This window comes from Penicillium pulvis (assembly GCF_028828015.1).
Source record: "Penicillium pulvis strain IBT 33274 chromosome Unknown contig_5_segment0_segment0, whole genome shotgun sequence".
Taxonomy (NCBI): Eukaryota; Fungi; Ascomycota; class Eurotiomycetes; order Eurotiales; family Aspergillaceae; genus Penicillium; species Penicillium pulvis.
This window is the reverse complement of record NW_026643078.1, coordinates 1,278,606-1,296,725: the sequence shown is the minus strand read 5'-3', so window position 1 is coordinate 1,296,725 and position 18,120 is coordinate 1,278,606. Positions and strand designations below refer to the sequence as shown.

Here is an 18,120-nt window from a genome sequence, read left to right as displayed (position 1 = left end):
GATTGATCCGCGATGAGGAGTTTATAAGAGATACGGTCCATCTCGGATTTATCCTGGATTTGTTGGATTTTTCTTTATTACCTTCGTTTCGGTCGGTGGTTCATTGACATTTGGCATTTCGTTGAGCTTGGCGATCGATTGCAGACCCACCGCATACTATCTTCTTAGCATCAAGCTTGTCATTAGTGACCTTCGAAGCTTGACGAAAATAGAAAAAAGAATAGTATTCCGCTTGAAGAAGTGTCAACATTCAAGATGGTTAGTGCATAGCAGACCCATGGGACGCCAAAGAACGGATCCGAACTCCCAGTACCACGGCTCTACGGCAAAACATGGAATGATAACTGATAATTGTTTTAAGGCCCCGATTGATATGAAGCTCGCCGCACGAGCAACCGATGGATGCCCGAGTACAATTTCTTCGGGCGGCATTGCCGGTATCGTGCTCGGAACCATGGCCGGAACCCTACTCCTGTTGTGGCTGTGGCGACTTTGCCGAATGCCTGGGGTGTGGACCAGCAGCGAACCGGACGTCGGCTATCGTCCCCCTAGCACTCGATCCCGGGGAAGCCGGAGAAGGAGCACAGGATCCTACGTTGATGTGGTTGAAAAACCCAGGGTTTCGCGCAGTACTACACGACGATATCGCGATGATGTCCGACGACCAGCTAAAGTGTATCTGAGCTGATCAAGTGACCGATTCAGATCGGGAAATTGGAACAATATTATGTGTGGGGCACAGGGGGGTAATGTCTATCCATGGATGCAGGTTCATGGAGAAGGGAAAAGGGAGATAATATGAACGGATACGAGATGCACGACATGCACGATTCAAGACTATATGGACCAATTACATGACTCATGATATATATGCAAATCAAAGCAAATGAAATCAATTAAATGCACGTTTCATTTTTGGGGCGTGATTTCGGCTTAAACTGCTGAGAACGGACTGGTCTCCGCAAAAGAAAAACTTGACCGCTGACATAACAAAAGTCCGGCATCTCGGGGTCCCGGGGCCGTAATCCCTTCAAGACCCTCATTTGCCCTGGAAGGGACAAAAAAAACATGGACGAACTTCGGATCAGGGGTTAAACCAACTTGCCGTAGCCAACCAAACGATCTGTCCAATCTTGATTCCAGCCAGAAATGACACTAGTGAGATGTCCACGTAACGGCCAAGGGCCGGCGCGACGCCTCAAAGCTTCGCCCAGCTCATCCTGCATGGAATTGGCGAATGACGGCGCAAGAGTGGCACCCCTTTTCGAGTCGCCCCAGCTCGCTTGTGGGAACCGGTCATTTCGGACCAAATTAGGTCTGAGCGGACATGAAAGGATCTCCACAGGGTCGACTTAGCTTGTTGACGGTGGTATTTGTGGGTTGAAAGTGCGGAGCCTGTCCGGATGACTCGGTTCGTGAGGGAAAAAAATTGAGCTCGGTACTCCGTACACTTGATACTCAAAATAGACTTGTATAGGGGGCCAGCGCAAAAGGGTTCTTATGTTTGCTGCCTAGCAGATGTCTTAGAACGCCATATTGAATATAAGGGGAAAGAGCATGTGTGCGGGTTCTAGACTAGGAATAGCTTAGTTTTCGTTCTTTGACATTTGCCGATCTGTACACTATCCGTAAAGATTACGAGATACGAGATGCTTGGTATAGCTTGGGCTGCTTGTATAGGGTAGTGATTTGCCAAGTCAAGCAAATCAGAGGACCGTGTCTTCTGATTCTGCACTTAACCGTGGATCCCGGTCTTATCGGGTCTGAATGACCAATGACAACCTATTGTTCTGCAGTGGCGGTGACTCGCAGCCTAAACAAGCTTAGAATCCCTTAATTGAGTTTAGCTTCAGGCACGGGGCCGCTGGGGTTAAACCTGCTGCGGTTTAGTCTCGACATAATCTTGCAGTTCCTCCCCTTACTGTGAAAGCACAAATGAACAAATTTAATTGCTTTTTACTATTTGCCCCAGCGCTAGCCGTAATGCGACGAACCCACATTTGGCGTGTTTCCCCCCATTTCCTTCCCATGCTTCTCTCTTAATCTTCTTACTCGTGTCTTCCACATACGATCATTTCGTGCGCGTATACCGCACATCCATTCCTTTGGAGATAGGGCTTCCGAGATCTTGATCTCGTCCATTCATTCATTCTATCTGTTTTCCGTGGAACCACCTGTTTAGCCCAATATCTGCTATTGATTTAAAGAAAGGAAGAGACCGGAACGTCCTTTCACAATGAGAAACACATTCGCTCTCGCCGCTGTGGCCGCCCTGGCTGGTTATGCAGCTGCCCAAACGTCCACTACATGTGATCCGCTCAATACTACATGTCCTGCCGACTCTGCTCTCGGCACTGAGCATACATGGTGGTTCAACGAGACGCTCGACGCCACTATCTGGAACATGACTGATGGCGCGCTCAAGTATACCGACGAAGGAGCCGAATTCACCCTCGAGACTAATGGATCGTCTCTCCTATTGCAGTCCAACTTCTATATCTTCTTCGGCGTCGTTGAGTCATGGGTCAAGATGGCCAAGGGTGCGGGTATCATCAGTAGTGTCGTCCTCGAATCTGACGACCTCGACGAAATCGACTGGGAATGGCTCGGATATAATACATCGCTCGTGCAGACCGACTTCTTCGGCAAGGGCAACACTACTGGATACGATCGCGGCACTAGTGTGGGCATGTCGAACGCCGATACTGAGTTCCATAACTACACCACCTATTGGGATCATGATAGACTGGAATGGTGGCTGGATGACGTCCTGGTTCGCACAGTCAACTACTCCGAGTCCCTGACACTTGGCGGCAAGAACTACCCACAGACTCCTTGTCAAGTTAAGATCGGTATTTGGCCTTCCGGTGAGGAAAGCGAGTCCTTGGGTACGATCGAATGGGGTGGTGGTCTGGTCGATTGGGATGATGCCCCATTCACCATGACCGTCCAGCGCGTTCGTGTGAAGGATTTCCATTCCGGCAAGGAGTACAAGTACGGCAACCACTCGGGTGATTGGCAAAGTATCGAGGTGGTCTCGTAAGTACTCCGTACATGAGCTCCATTCGACCATAACTAACTATATTCTAGGGGTAACTCTACCACTGTCACCGAACTCAACAAGAAGGCCAAGGAGACACTGGCCGAGAAATGGGATGACCTTGGCGAAGGAGCCCATATCGGCATTTACGTCTCATGCGGTGTAGTCGGCGCGGCCTGCGTCGGTGCATTCATGTGGTGGTGTATACGCCAACGTCGCCAGGGCCGTCTCGCACAAGCTCTGGACGACACCAAATTTGCCGACCAGCGCACTGAAATGCTCAACTACCAGAATGAATGGAAACAAAGTGAATGGAGAAAGAGTGGCTACAATAAAGTCGGCTAAAGGATATCCTTTTACTTCCTATACTCGACTCGCCGCTTGATATCTATTCCTTTTTGTTCGATCGCTTCGAACAGGTTCCGCGAATCTGTTTTTCCTGTGCTGTCGGTCTCTCAGACACCACCATGACTTGATTCCTTACGAGACTCTCGTGTCCCTTCCGTGGGCGTCTGCGATGGCCATGGAACCTTTAATGACCATTTCCTTTCGCCTTAGCTCCCGGTTCCTGCGCCTAACTTCCCCGCTTGTTGATATCCGTTCTTTGGTCGCTTTTTCACAATTTCCGGTTCAAATCCGCCGGCGTTTATAAGCTGGTATTGCCTGCCTCCTACCTTTGTCCCGTTTAGGCCATTCGTTCATATACATTATCTGTACATATTTTTCCAAGACATTGTTTCTTCCCAATGACCTTGACCTCTTCTTTCCAAACAGTCACGCAATATAATACGCAAGGTGTTTGTTGCTAACGGACAACCAGGGAGGGATTTTGGATTTTGCTACCCTTACATGAAGCTATGCATTCTAAAATTAGCCTCATCCAAGCTCTCCGCCACTTGCAACCTTGAAACGTATGACCTCATTCCTATCTGATGTTGAGACAAACTAACGTGTAAATAAATCAGGTTCCATCGGTCGGCCCGATCGACGCTCCCGCGTCCGATCGCAAATTGCCTTTCCAAGACCAATCGCTGAGACAAATTACTCACGTTGTGTCGATCGAGCCAAAATTGATTGGCTCAGCGAGCTGCCGAGGTTCAAGGGTGGATCCTCCCACGGGCAGGAATGTTTAACCAATTCCGAGTCCGTGGCGCGGCGTTTGTGCCCCGTTAGAGAATACTACAATGTACAATTGATTATGTATAGAATCAATCGGGATGTCGGACAAATCATGATACCCTCAAGGTTGCTTATGCAGTGCATGGCGTCTTTGTGGAAGGTTAAACGGGAGGTACATGCAAGCTTCATTGCTGACCGCGTTGTAGGCTTCATTGCTGATCGCGGGGCGGTGCTATTACCTCATCGGATTTGGGCATCCTAACCCCGTCTTACATTTGCTGGGTTTCTTTATAATGGCAGCCTGGTCCTCTAACTTTCCAATTTTCATCTAACGTCGTTCATAACCTTCCACTATGAGCTCCAAAGAGGTTCCCATCCCGGGACCCAAGGGGGTCCCGCTTTTGGGTAACATCTATGACATTGAGGCCGAGGTGCCAATGAAGAGTATTGAGCTGATGGCTGATAACTACGGTACATACTAATTTCGCATTGATTCATCTATCTGATATGAAATGAGCTAACACGATTCCTACTGCTTCAAGGCCCGATCTACCGACTCACCACTTTTGGTTCCCCGCGCGTATTCATCAGCTCCTACGAGCTAGTCAATGAAGTATGTGACGAAGAACGATTCGCAAAGGTAGTCTCAGGCGGACTGAAAGAAATCCGAAACGGCACACACGACGGTCTTTTTACAGCTGATGTCCCCGGCGAAGACACGAACTGGGGCGCTGCACACCGAGTCCTAATCCCCGCATTTGGGCCATTGGCAATTCGCGGAATGTTCGATGGTGAGAGCTATCAAAACGAGAGACCTCAATATACCCACTTCGATACTGATGGCGCGCATAGACATGTACGATATCGCGACTCAGCTGGTAATGAAGTGGGCTCGACAAGGCCCCAATGCCGCGATCGCGGTCGCCGATGACTTTACCCGTCTGACACTGGATACTATTGCGCTTTGTGCCATGGGAACGCGATTCAACTCCTTCTACCGCGATGAGATGCATCCTTTCGTGGAGGCTATGGTGGGCTTGCTTGCTGGATCAGGCGCCCGAGCTCGTCGTCCAGCTCTGCTAAACAATTTGCCCACAAGTGAAAACGCAAAGTACTGGGCAGATATTGATTACCTGCGCAACCTTTCACAGGAGCTTGTGGAGGATCGGAAAAACAACCCCGAAGATAAAAAAGATCTTCTTAATGCTATGATTCTAGGCCGTGATCCTCAGACCGGGAATGGTCTGACAGACGACTCGATTGTCGACAATATGATCACATTCCTTATTGCCGGTAAATACCCCTCCATATTAATGGGCGACAAGGATAATGCTTACCAGTATAGGTCACGAAACCACTTCCGGCATGCTATCATTCCTGTTCTACTATTTGCTCAAAACCCCACATGCATACAAGAAAGCCCAAGAGGAAGTCGATCAGGTCATCGGACAGCGCAAGATTACAGTGGACGACATGTCAAAACTCCCCTATATCACAGCCGTGATGCGTGAAACACTCCGACTGAGACCGACAGCACCTTTCATCGGTCTCCATGCCCACCCGACCAAGAACAAGGAGGATCCGGTCACACTCGGCGGCGGAAAATATGTCCTAAACAAAGACGAGCCCATCGTCATGATGGCTGGAAAGATGCAACGCGATCCAAAAGTATGGGGCCCCGACGCAGAGGAGTTCCGACCCGAACGAATGCTAGACGAGCATTTTGACAAACTGCCCAAGAACGCATGGAAGCCATTCGGGAATGGTATGCGAGGCTGTATCGGACGGCCATTTGCCTGGCAAGAGGCTCTCCTCGTCGTCGCGATCTTGTTGCAGAACTTCAACTTCCAGATGGCTAATCCCAGCTATGACTTGCGTATCAAGCAGACTCTCACCATCAAGCCTAAAGATTTTGAAATGAAGGCATCGTTGCGGGGTGGGCTTGATCCAACGCATCTTAGTATGAGACTGAGCGGTACCCCTGATGTGGCGAAGGCGTCTGACCTTGGGGATCGGGAGAAGAAGCATAAGCCCGTTCCTGTGGGTGCTGAGCTTAAGAATATGCACATCTTCTATGGAAGTAATACCGGCACTTGTGAAGCGTTTGCACGCAGGCTTGCCGATGATGCTGCGGAGTATGGATTCGCCGCTTCGACTAACTCTTTGGACTCTGCTATGCAGAGCATTCCAACGAGTGAGCCTGTTGTCTTCATCACTGCTTCATATGAGGGCCAGCCGCCTGACAATGCGGCCCACTTCTTTGAGTGGCTGAGTGAGCTTAAGGGGAGCAGCTTGGATGGTGTTAACTATGCGGTCTTTGGTTGTGGTCATCGTAAGTCATACTCCTGTGCTCGCTGAGCTTCACTAACATTGAACACAGATGACTGGGCGGCTACTTTCCACCGGATTCCAAAGGCAGTGAATGAGCTGATCCAGGAGAATGGAGGAAACAGGCTATGTGAAATTGGACTTGCCGACGCAGCCAACTCGGACATGTTCACAGATTTCGATGGCTGGGGCGAAACAGCGTTCTGGCCAGCGATCACCGCCAAGTATGGCGGAGGCCAAGACAAGACAGCCAAGCCTAAATCATCCCTCCAAGTGGAGGTGTCATCGGGAATGCGCGCATCGACTCTAGGCCTTCAGTTGGAAGAGGGTTTCGTGCTAGAGAACCAACTCTTGACACAACCCGGCGTGCCCATGAAGAGACTGGTCAAATTCAAGCTCCCAACCGATATGACCTACCAATGCGGTGACTACCTGGCCATTCTACCCGTGAACCCAACCTCAGTGGTCCGTCGAGCAATCCGTCGTTTCGATCTACCATGGGACGCAATGCTCCGCATCCAAAAGCCATCCAAGAGCGCAGCACCACCATCCATCCCCCTGGACACACCAATCTCCGCCTTCGATCTCCTCTCAACATACGTCGAGCTATCGCAGCCCGCTTCAAAACGTGACTTGAATCTCCTCGCCGACGCCGCAGTCGAAGACGCAGAAATCCAAGCTGAACTCCGCTACATCGCTTCCAGCCCTAAACGCTTCACTTCTGAAATTGTCAAGAAGCGCGTCAGTCCCCTGGACCTACTCATGCGCTACTCAGCCATCAAGCTGCCAATCGGCGATTTCCTCGCCATGCTTCCCCCCATGCGCGTTCGACAGTACTCCATCTCCTCATCTCCACTGCCAAATCCAGAAGAGTGCACAATCACCTTCTCCGTCCTAAATGCCCCCGCGCTCTCCGGCACCTCGGAGCCCAGCACAGAAGTAGAAGCAGAACAATACCTGGGCGTCGCGTCGAACTATCTATCCGAACTCCAAATTGGTGAAAGAGCACACATCTCCGTCCGACCATCCCACTCAGGCTTCAAACCACCCGCAGACCTCCAAACACCCATGATAATGGCGTGCGCAGGCACAGGACTCGCACCATTCCGCGGCTTCGTAATGGATCGCGCAGAACGTATCCGAGGCCGAAACAGTCCTGATCAACCCGCGAAAGCGATCTTATACACGGGCTGCCGAACACAAGGCCAAGATGACATCCATGCTGCCGAACTGGCAGAATGGGCTAAGATCGGCGCTGTTGATATCCGGTGGGCGTATAGTCGTCCATCTGACGGGTCAAAGGGACAACATGTTCAGGATCTGATGCGAGAACATAGCGAAGAGCTTACTGAACTGTTTGAAGCGGGTGCTAATATTTATGTTTGTGGCAGTACTGGGGTTGGGTCCGCTGTGATGGATGTTTGTAAGGGGATCTTTATTCAGAAGCGGAGGGAGAAGATTGCCAAGGCTAAGGAGACTGGTGAGACGCTTAGTCCTGATGCAGAGCTTGAGGAGGATGTCGTTGCCGAGAAGTTCTTTGATCAGTTGCGGACGAAGGAGAGATATGCTACTGATGTTTTTACCTGAGGACTGTCTACTTGGTTATGCTGAGCTGGTATTATTCAGTCTAAATTGAATTTTCTAATGCTTTTCCTCAATCTTGCTTTACTTCCCCACTGCTTGGCATTTAATTGGACTCTCGGCATCTTGTTAATGATCGCTCATGTTGTGGGGCTAGGGGTCCTTAGAGAAGGAGAATGTGGAGAAATGCGGGGAAAACCCTGTTGCCATCTTGCCATCTCTCGATCTCGCGGACTATTGAAGAATGACCAGGATCTCTTATTTCTCCATTGAACATCAGGCTACAGCCAATCCATTCACATTCAGTCCAGCGAGTTACTAATGCAGAAGAGCGATGCAGAGTCGGCTAGAAGGCCGCACCTAGTGCACAGGTAATTTATATTCTTACCAATAGCTCCACACAGACTGACAATTACGAAGCCATGCGCATGAAGGCGAGATACCAGGAACTGTTGACCTCAGCGCCGCAGAAGGTGATGATACGGCGTATGGACAAGCGCTGTATCCTGTACCTGCTGAGGATCCCAATGATCCACTTCAAGTAAGTGTGAATGATGCTTAGCATGTCAATCTTTGCATCCATTTCTATGCTAATACCTCTCGAAAAATAGTGGCCTACGTGGAAGAAGAATACCATCCTCGTCATCGTTGCGATCTATTCGTTCCTGGGTAATAGTGCACTGACTGGACCCTCGGTCTATATCACCATATACAGTGAGGAATTTGGGATCTCATCGGCAGAAGCTTCCGGGCTCATATCCTATGCAAACCTGGCCTTCGGCTTCGGTATATCGTACTATGGTTTTAAGGACTGTGACTAGCTTTGCTGATTGTTCTTAGGCTCACTTCTTCTGGTGCCAATGTACCTCAAATTCGGTCGCCGTCCAGTCACACTCCTTTCAATGGTGATTGTAAGTACAAAGCTGAATTTGGAAGCCATTTGTGCTGATATGCTATAGTTTTTGGCTGGTCTAATCGGTGCCTCACGTTGTACCACCTATAGTGGCCTTATGGTTGCTCGCATTTTCCATGGATTCGGGAGGTACATCTTAGCCAGATCTATCTTTCATACAATTTTTAACCTACCATAGTGGCGTCTGTGAGAGTCTACCAGTGCAGTTGGTAAATGATATCTTCTTTATCCATGAACGGGGCAAGAAGTTGGGCTACTACACTAGTAGGTTATCAATGGGTCAAATTCGAGAAGAAACTAACAATGTCAAGTTTGTCTCTGCCTCGGATCAACAGGCCCATTATATGCTGGCTATATGCTTGCAGGTGGGTATTCCTGGCGGCTATTCTTCTATGTTGAAGCTGCATTTGCTGCTGCGCTTCTCATCATGGCATTTTTCTTTGTTGAAGAATCATCTTATCATCGAGTCATTCAGCCAACCTCGTCTCATGATTCATCTCAATCGTTGGAAGCTAAGAACGGAGAGAAAGTGGTTAATCCAACGGAAGATCAGGAAGATGTAACATCGATCAGCTTCCCTCTCCGGAAGAGCTTTTTATCAACACTCGCTCCATGGAGCGCTATCGACCCAGACGCAGAATTCTTCATGACGATGCTGCGCTCTTTCACCTACTTTCTTGTTCCCGCTGTCTTCTGGGTGATTGCTAGTTATGGTAGGCACCTATGCAGCTACACTGAAAGAGACCTCTTGCTGACCACAACTTCAGGCCTTTACATTGGCCTCGGAGCCCTCGCTTTCAACTACACCTTCCCAATCAAGATAGTAGAGCCACCATATAACTGGAGCGATGTGAGTTCCAGACCTCCAAGTCAAATCAACAAGTTGTTAACCCACCATAGACAAATTCTGGCCTCATAGCAATAGCCTCATTCATCGGCTACCTCATCGCCCTCCCATTTACCTCAAGCTCCGACCGACTAGCCGCATATCGAACGAAACGCAACAACGGAATTCGCGAAGCAGAAATGCGTCTCCCAGCCCTATTCCCAGTCATGCTACTTCCGCCCGCAGGACTGATAGTATACGGGTTCACAGCCCAACGGAATCTGCACTGGATAGGATATTTTGCCGGTGTTGCCATGAATATGGTTGGCTCGTACTTCTATTTTACGTTCACGCTCGCCTATGCTGTGGATTCTTACTACGCCAATACGTCCGAAATGCTTATTGCTATGAACCTCGGCAAGCAAGCTATCTCATTTGGTATGGGATCTTATCTACTAGACTGGATCTTGAACAGAGGGTATGCGGTTGTTATTTCTGGGATATTCGGAGGCGTTCTACTGGCGAATAATTTGATGGTCATTGTATTCGTTCTCTTTGGTAAGAGAATTCGAATCTGGACAGCTAATTCCTGGTTGGGGAGGTTGCACAAGAGAACGGCGACGAGGGATATGACGCATTAGTTTTTATTTAGCTTTTGGCTGGTCCGGTCAATACCTAATTCAGAAAGTGACCAGATATTTTGATCATGCGCTGAAGAAGCTTTATCGTTGACAGGACTTGCGAATTCAACTAAGAATCTCACCATCCATCTGTCCATGCAGAAACTCGTATCGGCTGAGTCTCTGCATGCTTGGTGAAAAGCCATTAGACGATCCATACAGACATCCAAAGTCGGCCAGAGCTGGCGGAGATGTATTATGATGCAGAAATTCTTCTCCAGTCGCATTTTAGCTAGAGTAACATTTGCGTCTTCGCCTTCGAACAGGAGACTGTGGATTTGCACTGTCGATGCGATCACGACCACATGCCCAATCATGTTATACTTGACGTCACACCCTGGAATCTCTTCAGACGCATAGAGTATATCACAGAGACTACCTGCATGCTGCTTGCATTTATTGGCGTAAAACCGAGTGCTAGTATCAAATACCCGTGAGTCCTCGTGTAGAAAGCGGTAGAAGAGCATCTGGCCGTAGTGATAGTATCCCAGGTAGATAGCGACGAACATGCGACCAAGTCCCTGCTCTGCATAATTAACCATGTTTGTGCGTGTGTCCCGTATATGGTCGGGAAGTTCTTTGAGCCAAGTGTCAAGTTGTTTGGATAAATTCTCGACATCACTTCTGATGGACACGGAGTCTAGTTGGTACTCCGAGGCACGAATATTGAAGTCGTTTATTTGTTGGAGGATACGATTCAAGCGAACCATTTCTGCAAGAAGGGACGATCTTCTTTCCGGTTGAACTTGGACGTCAAACTTGTCGCTTCGTATAAGACGCAAAAGGGTCGCTTCTTCCATTGGTAAAGGGACATCGGGTTTTGGAGCGAGAAGCCTTGGTAACCGCACGCCGGTAGAGGACCAGACATCAATCATACTCAGTGTCCACCAAGCTGCTCTTCGTCAGCTAATATTCAAGCAAGGGATGATAAAGGGACAAACGGACTCCGAATATTCACCTCTTGATCCACTTTGTTTGAGGCTTGGCAGTTGGGAAGATCAAGGAGCTGTGCTATTCGGCAAGCAACTGCATAGTGTATTGATTCCGAGGCAGGTTTGCCATCCGTAATGGCGATTGCACCGAGTAAGACGCAGGCGTGTATAGTCGTGATCGAGACATCGTTCCAGTCAAGCAGATTGTCACATTCTTTGGCGTATACTCTTCCTCTTTCTCGTGGATCTCTACCAGAGAAATATGGATTTGTTGAGAACCTATTCACAGTCAGATATTGGATCTGATCGCGCTAGTTCTCGGCCAACTTACCTTGCTGAAAGGGCCATCATCCCAAACAATAGCACTGGTGGAGCAGTGCCATTTTCAAGGTCTTCCAGAAAGCTTGGTTCATGAAAGAGTGTATGAAATTGATCATGCACGTGATTGAAATAAAGCCGCACTAGCTCGACGCAAAGAGGTTGAGCAGGCAAGAAGCATTTCCTACTTGGTGTAGATCGAGGTGTAGCTTCATCAGTAAAAGAAGAGGACTGTCCGCATTGGTCCTGGAATTTCGATGGAAATTCGCTACTGCTGCAGGTCAATCCGCGTTTGAGACAGTTCCTGCATGAGAAACCGGGTGCACTGATCTCACATTTTCGTCGGCGTTCCCTGGGTGTAATACAGCATTAGAAAAACAACCATATTGCCACCAAACGCCTCTTCCGTCTTACCGGCAAGCTACGCAAGCCTTAGCTTGTCTCATTTTTCCCTTCAAACCCTGCTGACAATAGCAGGGATTGAGGGACGCCTGAAATTGCAGAAGAGAATGCGGGGACTCCACAGCGGGGCATTTTCGGATATTCTCTCTTGGCTTTCCTCTTCTACGACGTGGAAGAAGGTTTACCAGAAATTGGTCGATGTTGAACAGCAGTCGATAGAGGCGGTTGTTTCCGCCTCGTTCTACGCTGATCTTCATCCATCCACCCAATTATGGAAATATTAATCCCTCATCTGAAGTCCACAGCGGATTGTGCTTCTCCAAGTCTTGGCACGGCGGGATCCGTGGGACGAATCAGACGCGCTCAAACCCGCCGCTAGGACGCGCTTTTCCCTGCAGATCTTCGGCTTTCCCCCGGCAAAGCTACACCCCGCGTGGAGGGCCTGACGAGAAGTACAGTGCATTATGCGACGGTGACAACATGTCGAGGTCTCGATTGGCCCATGTCGCGGAGCTTCGTCGGCGCGACTCCTTGCATTCCTCGTATAAAGGTAAGCCGCTATCCAGGGTCCATTTGGCTTTTGTCTTGTTATTCTTCTCAATTTCCTATGAAAGAGCGAGCAGCTAATATGTTCCAACTTAGTAGATCAGTAGCGGTGGCCAGCTTGGTCTCGCTGCTTGGTCATTGCTCTTTGGCAACAGCTCAGTCTACAAGTACAGATGGTGAGCTAAGCGCCTGGCTTCCCAGTGCTTATACTAATTCTGTGGTATAGCAATTGTTGTTGACGGTACTACATTCGCACTGAATGGCGACAATGTTTCTTACCGGTTCCGTGTGGACAATAGTACAGGAGATCTATTATCAGACCATTTTGGTGGCAGCGTGACGGGTCCCATCCCCACGGAGATTGTGAGCGCAGTGAACGGCTGGGTTGGAGTACCAGGCCGCATCCGCAGAGAATTTCCGGACCAAGGTCGAGGGGATTTCCGTATGCCAGCGATTCGCGTCCGGCAAACGGAAGGATACACCGTGTCGGATTTCCAGTATCAGTCCCATGAGATCAAGCAAGGAAAGCCTGCTTTGCCTGGTCTACCGTCGACATTTGGAACTGAGGAAGACGTCACTACGCTCGTGGTGAATCTATATGACCAGTATAGTGATGTCGCTGCGGCCTTATCATACTCAATCTTTCCCAAATATGATGCGATTGTGCGGAGTGCCAGTGTTACGAACAAAGGCAAGGGCAATATTACCGTCGAGTCTCTCGCTAGTATCAGTGTGGACTTCCCTTACGAGGATCTCGATATGATTAGCTTGAGAGGTGACTGGGCACGAGAAGCCCATCGTGAACGGAGATCGGTCGAATATGGTAGCCAAGGGTATGTATCCTGATCTCTGAAGCCACATCACCATGCTAATACTTCTGGGGATCAGCTTTGGAAGCTCAACGGGCTATGCCTCACACTTGCACAACCCGTTCCTTGCCCTCGTAGACCCAGCCACTACTGAATCTTCCGGTGAGGCATGGGGTTTCTCGCTCGTGTACTCCGGGTCGTTCTCGGTGGATGTGGAAAAGGGCTCTCAGGGCTTCACGCGCGCCATGCTTGGATTCAATCCCGGTCAGCTATCATGGCCGTTAGCCCGGGGCGAAACTCTGAACTCCCCAGAGTGCGTCGCTGTCTATTCCAGCAACGGAGTTGGTGGCATGTCCCGCTCCCTGCATCGCCTCTACCGCAACCACCTTATCAAAAGCAAGTTTGCGACCGACGATCGGCCACCTCTTCTGAACAGTTGGGAAGGACTTGGCTTTGATTATAACGCGACCAGCATCTATCATCTAGCACAAGAGTCAGCCGAGTTGGGCGTCAGAATGTTTGTTCTGGACGATGGTTGGTTCGGTGACAAATATGCTCGTACTTCAGACACTGAAGGCCTTGGCGACTGGGTGCCCAACCCTCGGCGGTTCCCTGATGGTCTAGCAGATACCGTGAGTAACATCACAGATCTCAAATCCGGCAATACCTCGACCAACTTGCGCTTTGGAATCTGGATGGAGCCTGAAATGGTCAACCCGAACTCCAGCCTCTATCGCGAACACCCGGACTGGGCTCTTCACGCAGGACCATACCCACGCACACAGCGACGAAACCAATTGGTACTCAATTTGGCTCTCCCAGAGGTCCAGGAATTCGTAATCGAGTCCGTATCCAACATCCTCAACACCGCAAATATCTCATACGTCAAATGGGACAACAACAGGGGCATTCATGAGATGCCTTCTCCCTCCACCGACCACGCATACATGCTCGGAATCTACAAAGTCTTCACAAATCTCACCACCCAGTTCCCCGATGTTCTTTGGGAAGGCTGTGCCTCCGGTGGAGGTCGCTTTGACCCAGGTGTTCTACAATTCTTCCCTCAAATCTGGGCGTCGGACGACACGGATGCTATCGAGCGTATCACCATCCAGACGGGAACATCCCTCGCATACCCACCCAGCGCCATGGGTGCCCATCTATCTGCCGTTCCAAATCAACAAACCGGCCGGACATTACCTGTCGCCTTCCGCGGACACGTCGCAATGATGGGTGGATCATTCGGTTTGGAACTTGACCCTGCTACCACGCCCGAAGCAGACAAGGCTGCTCTGCCGGGGCTGATTGCGCTTTCTGAAAAGGTTAATCCCCTTGTTTTGAAGGGTGATATGTACCGCTTGAGCTTGCCTGAAGACTCGAATTGGCCTGCTGTTCTATTTATCTCGGAGGATGGGACTCAGGCTGTACTTTTCTATTTCCAGCTTAACCCCCGAGTGGATCATTCTATTCCTTGGATTAAGATGCAAGGATTGGCTCCTGAGGCTATGTATAGTGTGGAAGGGAAGGGGACGTACTCTGGTGCGACGTTGATGAACATTGGATTACAATTCCCCTTTGATACCGATTACGGTAGCAAGGTTGTTTTCCTCGAGAAGCAGTGATTGCAACAGACTACAATGTATAATTCATACCTCCCACTTTATACAATTTGTTGGAAATTTTTGGGAATAATGAAGGGCTTGAATTGCTGAAAGTCTACATGCACCATGACATCCAGATGTCCCTTGAACCAGCTATCAAATGAAATCAGACAAACAAAAATTCAAACACAAGAGACCAGCTCTGATGCATAAAAGCTATAACCGTCTAACCGTCTATCAAATCTAAGTCCAATTCATAGTCGAAATACCCAGTCATTTATCGCCAATGCTTAACGGCGCTTGGGAGTCGGGGTGGCACTAGCAGAAGCGCTAGCACTGGCACTGGCACTAGCCTTCTTACGCTCAACAGCAGCCTTAATGCTCCGAATAGACAGAAGATCATCCTGGACCTTAGCCTGGAGCCTTGTCTTTTCCTGGCCAGTAGCAGCCTGCCATTGGCGGTAGTCCTGGTAGTACTGTCTGACAGCTGCGCGAACAGGAATGGGCTCCTTGGCGACACGGATCTCAGTGGGGAAGGCCGATGCGACGGGAGTCGAGGTAGGGATGGTGGACGAAGGGCTTGCCACGGGAGTCATAGAGGGAGTTGCGTGGTCGTAGGCCCGGGCAGATTTGAAGGCTCCAGAGCCGGGGGCAACCTTTGGCATGATATAATCATGTTTCTCGATAGGGCCTAGTTCCTCGATTGGCATGGCGCGGGCCGCGTTGGCTTGGGGGTTTAGGGCGTAAGCGGTGCTCATGAGGCCGAGGGTGACGAGGTAGAAGAACTGCATTTTGAATGTTTGGTTGTGAGAGTTTTTGGGGCAAATAGACTGCGAGAACTGGGATTTGGATTGTTGGATTGGATTGGATCTGATTGTTGTGAATGATCATTAGGAGACTGGTTATCTTGAGCTGCTTTATACCATTAGTTGCGAAGGCTACATGGTGGCCGAATGATGACTGAACAGGTAATCACAACTAAACAGGTAATTGGGGCGTTGACAAGCAGTGTTGGAAGCTGCAGGTCCTATTATCGCAAGATGCTAGGTTGATCAATCAGTTGAAACATGATTTGTCGCCATGTGTGGCTTCGACGGGTGTGATTGCTTGTTGCTGGGTGGCGTACGGAAGGAGGTGGGGCAATACTGCTCACGAAGCTTCAATGAAGAAGGTATCGGCATAGAAAATGAGGTCAGAGATTCATTGGACCCCTAAAAGAGTATTACGATGATTCAAGTGATGTTGTTGGCCCCATCCGGGTGGGGGCACTATCTTGACCCAGGAGCTTTGGTGCACATTATTCTTTGGACATTTTTTTTTTTTCTTCGTCGATAGAACCTACTATGGGCAAGTATTCAATTTGCTTAAAAATACTCTGCACTATCACGTATAAAGCCAATTAGCCTGTGATTTACAGCACATAATCTGTCGGACGCCTTGGACCCAGTCGGTTCCTACAGTATCGCCACCCCAAAGATTTCATGCTTGGGGGCCAGTATCACACGTCGATATTCTCTACATTAAGCTGCATAATCCCAGCACGAACTCTCGTAGGTCATCCGGGGTCCACTGATCGTCAATTTCAGTGCCAATTTCAATGCCTAGCTGTTCTATATTTGCAAAATTAGTGTGAGGTCATGCTAAACGACTTTGCCTCGACAGAATATGAACCCTGCGGCCCGAAACGACGGCAACCCCCGGGGCCAGCTCCTATGAATCTGCAACAACTTTGCCTCATTCTAGTTCCGATTTGGAAGTACAACACTCCTTCTGAAAAATCTTGTGTCAAAGGGCTTCGATATTCCCTGTCCAGGTAGGAGCATACCTACTGTTGGTATCCAGAATAAGATAAAGCTTTTGAAAGCAGTTGACGAGCCAAACAAGCAGTAGACCTTCTCACACATTTAGGCAGTCTTGGTCCTCATCACCACTTTTAAACTTGAATTATCAGAAAGCTAACGCAGGACTTTTATTTCTATTATCTAGCTTGCGCAATTATATTCTACATTAATGAAGTTTGATATGTCTGATGCCAACCTGCAATCGACCCGAAGTGAACCCAGAAAGAAAATGACAGTCTAATGATTGTAGCGTATTTGGAATCATACAAACTGTGGCAAACCTATTATTCCATCCGAGTAAAGGCTCCCTTATTGCTAGTATCTCGGGTTAGAGAGTACCCATCCGAATCATAACGAGAACCATGCGTCTCATATCGCACAAGGGCGGCCACTTTGTGAATAGTAAGAAGGGCTTGAATAAGAGTCGTGCTCCATGCCATTCCGAGAAAGGTGTTGTTGTGCCGTGCTGAAACATCGGCATCGTCACTTTGGCGTATCAACGTGATGTACTTCATAGCAACCGCGGAGGTGATTATTGACGCAATCAGAAGGAATACGGTGCTAAGCTTTTGATTATGTTAGCTTTGAGGACCTTCCCGAGTATATAGCTGTGGCGTACCACTAATGTTGCAAGTTCTAAGTATGAGGGAGGTGTGTTGAGATTGCCTCGGATCGAATAATCTGGGTGTCCAGGCAAGATCGTCGCCTTCGAATCTGGGATGCGATAACTGGCAAAGCGCCGCCTGAAGTGGTGGGCTGTGACGCGTATGCCCATTGAAATGACGACAAGAGTTGTGCCGAGAATGAAGAATATTGTCATCGTTCGACTTGCGGTCTTTAGCTCCTCAAAGTCATCGTCGCCTAGTGCAGCCGACCAGCCCGGCCAATCTGGTCCAACGGAAGTTCCCAAGGCTTCCTCAATGGCTTCAAATGGGGTAAAGTGAAATGAAACACTGCGGGCGGAGCAGTCGCTCATGTTTGTTTGAGTAAAGGTCTCATTGGTACTTCCATCGATGTATTGCCGCTGATGTCCCACACAGTAGGACATGAGATAGACGTTGATGAAATTTGGAACATCTTCGCTTGGTAAACTTGTGAGCTCAACCTATCGGTATAGTTGTTAGTTTGCGATCCCGTTCAATGTATGACTTTTTCACGCACTCTGAAGATTTCAGCATCGGATA

General features: G+C 49.1%; 7 protein-coding genes across 7 annotated transcripts; 4 read left to right on the top strand and 3 right to left on the bottom strand.

The window, feature by feature from the left end:
- Positions 1-2,236: 2,236 nt before the first annotated feature.
- On the top strand, positions 2,237-3,385 carry N7503_007069 (glycoside hydrolase family 16 protein; the record flags this gene model as incomplete). The annotated part of the gene is made up of 2 exons (XM_057066616.1): positions 2,237-3,039; positions 3,091-3,385. The coding sequence occupies 2 exons, from the start codon at positions 2,237-2,239 to the stop codon at positions 3,383-3,385; spliced, it is 1,098 nt and encodes a 365-aa protein (XP_056920297.1).
- Positions 3,386-4,512: 1,127 nt separating this feature from the next.
- On the top strand, positions 4,513-8,074 carry N7503_007068 (bifunctional cytochrome P450/NADPH--P450 reductase; the record flags this gene model as incomplete). The annotated part of the gene is made up of 5 exons (XM_057066615.1): positions 4,513-4,630; positions 4,702-4,950; positions 5,012-5,452; positions 5,505-6,491; positions 6,540-8,074. The coding sequence occupies 5 exons, from the start codon at positions 4,513-4,515 to the stop codon at positions 8,072-8,074; spliced, it is 3,330 nt and encodes a 1,109-aa protein (XP_056920296.1).
- Positions 8,075-8,389: 315 nt separating this feature from the next.
- Positions 8,390-10,448, top strand: N7503_007067 (uncharacterized protein; the record flags this gene model as incomplete). The annotated part of the gene is made up of 8 exons (XM_057066614.1): positions 8,390-8,439; positions 8,489-8,609; positions 8,680-8,854; positions 8,909-8,979; positions 9,028-9,110; positions 9,160-9,245; positions 9,317-9,831; positions 9,882-10,448. 8 exons carry the CDS (start codon positions 8,390-8,392, stop codon positions 10,446-10,448), a joined length of 1,668 nt encoding a protein of 555 aa, XP_056920295.1.
- On the bottom strand, positions 10,445-11,287 carry N7503_007066 (fungal specific transcription factor domain-containing protein; the record flags this gene model as incomplete). The annotated part of the gene is made up of 1 exon (XM_057066613.1): positions 10,445-11,287. One exon carries the CDS (start codon positions 11,285-11,287, stop codon positions 10,445-10,447), a length of 843 nt encoding a protein of 280 aa, XP_056920294.1.
- A 1,480-nt stretch (positions 11,288-12,767) lies between these two features.
- N7503_007065 (alpha-galactosidase) lies at positions 12,768-15,116 on the top strand (the record flags this gene model as incomplete). The annotated part of the gene is made up of 3 exons (XM_057066612.1): positions 12,768-12,861; positions 12,912-13,518; positions 13,574-15,116. The coding sequence occupies 3 exons, from the start codon at positions 12,768-12,770 to the stop codon at positions 15,114-15,116; spliced, it is 2,244 nt and encodes a 747-aa protein (XP_056920293.1).
- Positions 15,117-15,385: 269 nt separating this feature from the next.
- N7503_007064 (uncharacterized protein) lies at positions 15,386-15,886 on the bottom strand (the record flags this gene model as incomplete). The annotated part of the gene is made up of 1 exon (XM_057066611.1): positions 15,386-15,886. One exon carries the CDS (start codon positions 15,884-15,886, stop codon positions 15,386-15,388), a length of 501 nt encoding a protein of 166 aa, XP_056920292.1.
- Positions 15,887-17,220: 1,334 nt separating this feature from the next.
- Positions 17,221-17,912, bottom strand: N7503_007063 (uncharacterized protein; the record flags this gene model as incomplete). Its single annotated transcript, XM_057066610.1, has 2 exons — positions 17,221-17,502; positions 17,556-17,912. The coding sequence occupies 2 exons, from the start codon at positions 17,910-17,912 to the stop codon at positions 17,221-17,223; spliced, it is 639 nt and encodes a 212-aa protein (XP_056920291.1).
- Positions 17,913-18,120: the final 208 nt, after the last annotated feature.